Source organism: Myotis brandtii, unplaced genomic scaffold, assembly GCF_000412655.1.
Source record: "Myotis brandtii unplaced genomic scaffold, ASM41265v1 scaffold70, whole genome shotgun sequence".
Classification (NCBI taxonomy): domain Eukaryota; kingdom Metazoa; phylum Chordata; class Mammalia; order Chiroptera; family Vespertilionidae; genus Myotis; species Myotis brandtii.
In genome coordinates this window covers 87007-95645 of record NW_005370741.1, presented here as the reverse complement: position 1 = coordinate 95645, position 8639 = coordinate 87007, and the positions used below count along the sequence as shown (strand labels likewise).

General features: G+C 50.7%; 1 protein-coding gene across 4 annotated transcripts in view; it reads left to right on the top strand.

Moving 5' to 3' along the window:
- The first annotated feature begins 620 nt into the window (after positions 1-620).
- Positions 621-8639, top strand: part of THTPA (thiamine triphosphatase) — a 44802-nt gene continuing 36783 nt past the window's right edge. Inside the window, exons 1-3 of one of the 4 annotated variants that reach the window (XM_005882207.2) lie at positions 621-717; positions 1032-1149; positions 1691-1845. In XM_005882207.2, coding sequence (XP_005882269.1) covers positions 1776-1845 — 70 coding nt within the window. In that variant the 5' untranslated portion in view covers positions 621-717; positions 1032-1149; positions 1691-1775. Of the gene's footprint in view, positions 718-820; positions 1150-1666; positions 1846-8639 lie in introns of those variants that run through there. The other 3 variants (XM_005882206.2, XM_014529947.1, XM_005882209.2) reach the window with 3 other exon arrangements.

Below are 8639 nucleotides of genomic sequence, written 5' to 3'. Positions count from 1 at the left end.
CCCCAGCCACCCCTCCTCCCTGGCATGGGATTCATGGGCACCAGCTGAGGACAGGGTCCCCTCACTGCCTGCCACAGACATTGGCACCGAGGACCCAGACGCAGAAGGACAGGACATCCCCAAAGAAAAGAGTTTTTCTTTTAAGTTGCTTTTTAAAATATATATGTATATATTTTTAAAAAATACTGCACCCGTTTTGGTGTGAGGGCAAAGGCGAATGAAAGAAGGTGACTGAGCCAGGAGGAGAGAGCACAGATGGCTTGGTGGTGGTATGGTGTGGTGAGTTGTGGGAAGGAGGAGAGGGGGTCTGGTAGAGGTTGGGGGTGTGCTGAATGAGGACCCTGCTTTCCTCTTTCGTTTTGCTGTGGATGAAGGAGAGAGAGAAAGAGAGAGAAAAGGGGTGGGGAGAGAAGCGAGACAGATGGCAGAGTGGAGAGGCGGCAGCCAGTGCCGGCACTGCCCAGCCTGGGCGGACCCACCTACCCCCGCCTGCCAGCTTTCCAAATGCCACCCTTCCCCCATCCTCCCCTCTCCCCATCCCCCCAGCTTGGCACTGATCTCAGAGAGAGAGGGAGGGAGGCTGGGCAAAGAGCATCTGTTCCCTCCATTCTCCCGGCTCCATCGGCTGCCAACCTAGGGCCATCGTCTGCCTCCATCGCCCCTCCGCCCGCCTGCCCGCCCGCCTACCCACCCAATCTCAAATGGGTGTTGGATCAGGTGCTGAATCTGGGTGACTCCTCGGGTATACCAGTCACTATGCATTGCTGTGTGTCTGCCACCGCTGCCTGGCACTCATGGGGCCGTGTGTGTGTGTGCGTGTGTGTGCGCGCATGTACATGTATGCATAAGTGCGTGCTGTATGTGAGCCTCCTGGGCATGGGTGGGGGTTGACACTGCGGTTGCCAACCTAGTGTCCAACCAGAAGGACAGAGGGATGGAGTGGAAGGAGGGGAGAGGTGTGGGGCCTGGGAGGGCAGAAGAGGAAACATGAGCTGCTTCATGCTGCCTGCTTATAGGCATTGGCATTACAGCTGCCACCCTTGTGCCCGAGGAGATGGAAGGAGGCGAGTAGGGAGGAGCAGCGGCAGGAGTCCTGGTGCTCTGGGAGGAAGGCTGGTACCCGGGAGCCATTGGCATCACATCCATCAGGTTGGTGCCTCGAGCTGGGGCAGTGGAAATGGGCCCCAGGAGGTGGAGAGGAGGGGCAGGGATATTGGCTGGTGTTGCTGTTCCTCTACCGCTCAGCTCTGAGAAACGGTTGGACTGTGGGGTAGTTAGTCCTCTTCTAGGCTGGGAAAGTAAAGTGGTGGAGAGAAGCCAGGGAAGTGCCAAGAAAGCATCTAAGAGCCAGGAGAGGGACTGTGCCACAGCTCCCCAGGGAGAGCCCAATGGGGTTGGCAGTCTGGCCCTTTGTCAGAGCACTAAGGAGAGGCAGGGGGACCTGGGTGTGAGGTGGGTGGATGCTGGCACTGCCCAAGGAGCCTGGCATAGGCTCTGGCAGTGTGAGGAATGGGGGAGGGTGGCAGTGCCTCTTGCCAATCTGGTTGAGAGAGTTGTGCCAGAAGTGAGAAGGGAGGAGGCGAGTTGTGTGTGCGTGCGTGCGTGTGTGTGTGCATGCGTGTGTGTGTGTGTCAGTTATTTGGGAGAACAGACTTTTTTCTGCCAGGACCTCCTTCCCAATCCCTCTTAGGCATGGGGAGTGGGGCGACAGAAGGAGAGAGGCATGAGGACACAAAGGAGGAAGTGCGCCATTGCCAAGACCCCAAGGAAGAAGGATGGAGAAGCTGGCAGTCCTGCCTGGCCCCCAGCCAGTTCCTGCTGAAGATGGCCAGACCCTCTTGCCTGGTCTGTATATGTTACTGTGCGGGCGTGGTGGGGAGGGAAGGGCGGCTTGCTTGCTGAACTGGGGTCTAGAATGGGAAGGGCACCTTTCTGCGGATCCCATTTGGACTCTCCACTCTAACAAGTGAGGTGTCTGATTTTCTCCCTGGGGCCTTTCTCTCCTCCCCCTCCCTCTACTCGACCTCTCTTTCATCACCCTGTCGCCACCTGAGTCCTATTGCTTGGCACCCAACCAACTAGATGCTGCCACGCTTGGCAGTGCTGCACTGGCACGTGAACAGTGTCTCAGATCCTGGCACTGCGGCAAACCCAAAGCCACCAAACATGCTCATGACCGCCACTTGGTGGCAGTGAAAGAGGGGGCAGCACTGCCAGGCGTTGGGTGGAGCTCTGCTGGGGACTGGCATCAGAGGCTGATGCCCCATCAGGGGGCTGAATCAGCACTCTCTAGCCCATCCCACCTCCGCCTTCCTCCAACTGGGCAGCCGTCTCCTGCCTACCCTCACAGCCCCAAGAAAGGGATTTAGATGGTGGCACACTCGGTTTAAGCAGCTATTCCAACAGAAGCTGGAGCACAGAGGGACTAGGGCATAGGTGAGAGCCATACCCAAGGCTCCAGGCCAGTGGGCTCTACATTTTTGGTCAGCAAGGATAGGAGAAAATCCTAGGAGAGCGAAATGAACATCCTGGAGAGAGGCCAGCCAGCTGTTGTCACAGAGATGGTGCCAGAAGAGAGTGGAAGGGAAGTAGAAAGGAGAGACCCGCAGGCCTCGCTATTGGGTGTGAGGTGGTTTGTTCCTGCATGGATTTCGTTCTGCCCTGTGCCTTGTAATTGGTTGAGCTGTGGTTGAGATGGACCAGTTCTTTCTCCCTTTCTCAAAGGCCCATATTCCATAACAGTCCTAGAAAGATGGAGAGGTGCTCTGAGTCTAGACATGCAGGCACCTCGGGTTTGTCCTTGCAGAAAAACTGTTCAAGGAGATTTTGTGTTTAGGAATTTCTCAATGGAATCCCAATTAGAGTTGGATAAATGTCTGTATCTTTGAAATCCACCCCTGGAAGGGAGAACGTGGATCAGCAATGAGCTCTGGTAGAGAGGAAGGCCCCGGGACAGAGTCCCCAGCCTCTGGTCACTCAGACCAGACTTATGCCTCCAGAGGCAGTGCCAGCAGCAGTCCCACAAAACTGGACCATGGGCCTTCACCTGGAATAACTTCTAGCAGTTGGATTTTCCTTGCTTCCTGGGTAGCCAGAGACTGTGGGCAGTGACTCGGAAGCTGTTTGGGTAGAATTGGCTCTGGGTGATGTTAGGTGGCTCTGATGAGGGATAGGACCTGCCCAGAGAGAAGTAAAGCCATTGTTTGTGCTGGGCTGAGCTACTTGGAGCTGGGGGAGTTCTGCTTTCAGCATCTCTGGAAGTGGAATGAAACTTCAGAAGAAGCAAGGGGTTTCCATAGCAGAGGGGACACAGTGAAGCGCTCAGCCAAGGGAATGAGTGGACAATGGTTGTAACTTTTCTCCTGCTCAAGAACAGCCGACATAAGCAGAAGACACTGTCAGATTTCCAAAATATTGGAGGTGGGGCTGATGTCAGGACAGTGAAGAAGATAATCTCAGGTGATGCTTAGCTCCTGGGTGACAGCCCCTGGTGTAGCAGGGCTGGGCCCTGGGTCCTGGAGAGTTGGGGGCAGGTCAAAGATGTGTATGGGGCTGAGTAGTCTAAATTAGTGTATCTCAAATTCCAGAGAGCACAGAATCCCTTCAGGAGTTTCTGATTCGGTGGGCGTGGTCCTGGAATGTGCATTTTAAACAAGCACTCAAGTGACCACGACACAGGGGGCCGAAATGCCGAGAAACGCTATTCAAAGCGATGTCAGTCACCTTGTGGGACAGTTGATCTAGTCTGGAGTTATCATGCCTTTTGCATCTTTCTTCTTCCTCCCCAACCATAGTCGTGTCTTTATGTCATCACACATGTAATATATATGTGCTGTGGGATGTGTGTTTTAAGTGGGGCAGCAGGAGGAAAGGGGTGATTGTGAGGTCAAATCAGGCAGATTTAACCTGTGAGAACTATGGTTCCCATTGACAGTAATTATCACAGAAGACTCCTTTATGGAACTCTTTCAAAATGTCCTCTTCCCCTCACCCCAGATTCTGGTGGTTGGCTATTGTGTGTTTCTAAAACCTCATCACTAAGCACCACTGGTGAGGAGTTATCAGGAAGCTGCTCTCTGGGATCTGGTCAACTTGGTGTGGATTCTATGTCTCGGTACAGGATGGGTCCTGGTTACACTTCTCTCTTGAGGCAGGTCAGGGTTCCGGTCTCAGAAGTAGGTGAGCATAGGCTGGGCCTAGCCTGCTGCCGATACTCGGCAAGTTGTAGATGATACTGTCGTTTGAGCACTTGGTGGACTGTCCAGGAGTGAGCACAGTGCAGATACTTCCAGTGGAGAAGACATGGTGCAGGTTTGGTCTCAGGGAGGGGCAGTAGATGTGGGGCAGTGCTCAGCGCCTGCTGGGTACTTGTTCTGGTGTTTTAGCCATTGTTTGTGTAGGAATGTGTGTTTGGTTGGGAAGGATTATGAGTCAATATCGGGTCACCTTTCCCCCTCACCTTCTTTCTGGTCCACTGATAATCATATGCTTCCCCACTAGCTTCAAGCCAGGTAACCTCTCCATGGCTGGGGAGCCAAGAAACACCAGGCTCACTGACAAGGAATATTGCCATTTACCCCTGTCATTTATGTGGAAGGCTTTCTGGGTCGTCTTTATGGAGAATACATACCACGTATATGTTCTTCCCATAAAGTTAGTCTCTACCTGGGAGGTAGGTGTTCCCTGGGGATCACTCCCCATCTTTCTGAAAACTTGATGAGCGTAATCTAGGTCTTCTACCCATGTCCTCTTTCATCTGAATCTTTTCATAATGTATCCAAGCTGTAATGCTATAGACCCTGAGGCTGGGTCTATGCCTTTCTTTTTTTTAATATATTTTTTATTGATTTCAGAGAGGAAGGAAGAGGGAGAGAGAGATAGAAACATCAATGATGGAGAGAGAACATTGATCGGTTGCCTCCTGCACGCCCCTACTGGGGATTGAGCCCGAAACCCAGGCATGTGCCTTTGGCCGGAATAAAACCTGGGAACCTTCAGTGTGCAGGCAGATGCTCTATCCACGGAGCCAAACCAGCTAGGGCGGAGTCTATACCTTTGTTGTAGCAAGAGCTTTCTTGGTATTGGGGGCATTTCTTCCTTACTCAGTCCTCTAGAAATGTCATCCTCCTGGCTTACAAGTTTCTCACTATTGCTCCCCACTGGTGGTTTGAGCTCCCCACCACAACCTGGAGAGAAATGCTCCCCAGCACCTGGCCCAGTTTACGCCGTGTTCATGTAAGTTTTCCCCAAAGTTTCCTCCTGATTTCTACTTCCCTTCCCTCCCTAGTGTCACACTCCAAAGGAATGTAAGGTCCTTGCCCCATGGATTAATGTTCAACTTTTGGTTACTTTTCCTGGCACGTTACACTTCCTTGTGTATAGCTTTTCCTACCTACTGTTGTGTGAAGAAAATTAATATGTATTGGGGGGTGTTTCTACTTAGGGGAGTGTTGGTGATGGGTCTGGGACATGTCCCTTGTGCCCTATACTTGCTACATTTGTGGGTATCCCTGCAGCTCTCTCTACACGGTTCTGCTGCTGTTCCTGAGGGTGTGCTTGCTTGTTTCGTTGGTGCAGTTACATACACAGAGCTCTGTACTTCAGGTGTGAATATTACACGGGTGACTGAGTGATTGCCTGAGTGAATGTCTCTTAAAGCAGATCAGGGTGGTGACGATTTGGGGAATCAGTGATCTGGTCTATAAGCCCTGAAAGTGGTTAAGGAACAAATACAAGGAAGTAAGGAGGTAGGTGCTATTGTGCCTGGAATAATTGGCTTTTTTCGTTCTTGTGCATGCTTCATAAGTCCACTCAGGGGCTAGAGGGTCGGGGAACAGGTGTCTGTTTGTGGTCTTATTGCAGACTCTGCCCCATTTGCCCACTAAGGCTTCAGATTTTCATATTCTTCTGTAGACAGACTTTGATTTTGTTCCCACTTGAGAGTTGGGCACCTTAAGCCATCCCTACCCAGACTGATATAGACCAAAGACAGCCAAGATCATGTCCACCCCGTCTTCTGGAACTGACTCTGGCAGTAAGTAGAGTGGACCAGAAGTTTGATGTTTTAGGACCCACTATGTCAAAAACCCTAGGCTTATGCCGCAAGCCGTGGAAGACCAATCTTAGGAACCAATTCAGGCTCACTTTAGGGCCGTGGCATTATCTACAAAATAGGTGTTGCTGTGTCAGGCGCTTGAGTTGGGTTTCCTACTGCACAGAAGCAACACGATTTGGCCCAGGTGTTCACTTCTAGCATTCTGCGTAAGGCTGTGCTCACTCAGCCTTCTGTCCATCAGAATTGCTCACTGCGCGTCTCTGGAGTGGGAGTGCTGAGGCCTCCTGGTCTGAGAAAGGGGTGGGGGGATGCTTCCAGCCACTGGGAACGTGGAGTGGTGTACCCTCCAGAAGCATGATTGACCCAAGTCAGCAGAGGCAGCCAGGCTCTTGTCCCCCAAGTCACTGTTCCTGGTAAGGACAGCTGCTCCTGTCTACAATTGGGAGTGTCCCTGGTATCTCCAGGCCAGGGTATCTGGGCGTAAAAGATGATGTTGGGGGGCCAGAGGAGGAGGGATTTCTGGCTATATTAACTCCTGGTGAACACATTTCTGGTTCTAACTAAAGCCAAGCTATGCTGGCTGCAAATCCCTAAAGTGCACGCCAGCACAACTCTCATCGTCCCATGCCAGGTCTTGCCAAGGTTTTCTTTAAAATGTTTCCTCTTTTCTTCCTATTCTTCAAAAAATGTTTTTGGTTTGTTTTCAACTTTTATACATAAGTCACATTCCCAGAAAGCAAAGAGTGAAAAAGTTTCTTTCTTCATACACATGCTGCTAAGAAAATAGTTTTATACACAGAATTTCAACAGGAGAGAGAAAAGGGATAGGGAGGAAGGGAAGGATGCAAGATGTTGAGAGGTGAGAGAAGGGCAGCGAGAGCAAGACCACAGTAGGCCAGTTCTATCCTCCTGCCTGCATTTATAACGGCATTTTTGGGGGGCCAGAGGAGGAGGGATTTCTGGCTATATTAACTCCTGGTGAACACATTCCTGGTTCTAACTAAAGCCAAGCTATGCTGGCTGCAAATCCCTAAAGTGCACGCCAGTACAACTCTCATCATCCCATGCCAGGTCTTGCCAAGGTTTTCTTTAACATGTTTCCTCTTTTCTTCCTATTCTTCAAAAAATTCCTCCAGGCCAGGGTATCTGGGCGTAAAAGATGATGTTGGGGGGCCAGAGGAGGAGGGATTTCTGGCTATATTAACTCCTGGTGAACACATTTCTGGTTCTAACTAAAGCCAAGCTATGCTGGCTGCAAATCCCTAAAGTGCACGCCAGCACAACTCTCATCGTCCCATGCCAGGTCTTGCCAAGGTTTTCTTTAAAATGTTTCCTCTTTTCTTCCTATTCTTCAAAAAATGTTTTTGGTTTGTTTTCAACTTTTATACATAAGTCACATTCCCAGAAAGCAAAGAGTGAAAAAGTTTCTTTCTTCATACACATGCTGCTAAGAAAATAGTTTTATACACAGAATTTCAATAAGGGATAGGAAGGGAAGGATGCGAGATGTTGAGAGGTGAGAGAAGGGCAGCGAGAGCAAGACCACAGTAGGTTCTATCCTCCTGCCTGCATTTATAACTGGCATTTGCTAAGAAAATAGTTTTATACACAGAATTTCAACAGGAGAGAGAAAAGGGATAGGGAGGAAGGGAAGGATGCAAGATGTTGAGAGGTGAGAGAAGGGCAGCGAGAGCAAGACCACAGTAGGCCAGTTCTATCCTCCTGCCTGCATTTATAACTGGCATTTTTGGCATCATCAGAATTACTAATTCCACCCCACCCTGGTTGGTTAGCATTGGAGCTTTTAATTTGAGAAATGAAGGGGACAGGGACTAGGGACAGCCATTTTCCTTCCTCCTCTCCCCTTCCGTCTTTTCTGCATATAAGCCACTGCTTCGGTATTAACATGTCCACAGAGTGGAGTGACAGACTGGGAAATCCAAATACAGGGCTGGCTGAATGTGTGTGTGCATCTGAAACAGAGAATGGGAGTGGAGGAAGCCGGAAGGAGAGTCTGGAAGCAGGCTCCCTCGCAAGGGGAGTTCTTAGGGGCAAGGGTAGTAGGAGACACAATCTGTACGACTGGGAAAGCTTTGGGGGCTTTTCTGTGCTAAAATAAAATATCTGCTTCTCCATCCTATTTCACTTTAGCTGGGCTTTGGGGTTGCTGCACTTACCACCTGATGATTACAGAGAAAACTGGGATAGAATTGGGAAACCTGTCCCAGCTCATTCCTCTTGGTGATATCACCCTATCAGAGATTCACCTGTGCTTTAGTCATCTCCTTGCCCACCCATCACCCTGCAATCATGCTCTGGCCCCCAGGGGGCTCACAGACCCTGACTCCTTTGGGGGTGCTCCCAGCAGATGCTGCTTACTGGAGGGGCTGGGCTGAAGGGAACAGGTGCCAGGGCATACAAGGGGGAAGAATACAGATGGGGAACAAGGGTCCCCAAAGGCAAGGAGGTTTAAGAAGTGACCAAAATATGAAAGGGCCACTAGGGAGGGGGAAAGGAGTAGGGGTTTATGAAAGTTGTGAATGAGAAATGGTGATTAGCTACATGAAAAGGAAGCATACCCAAG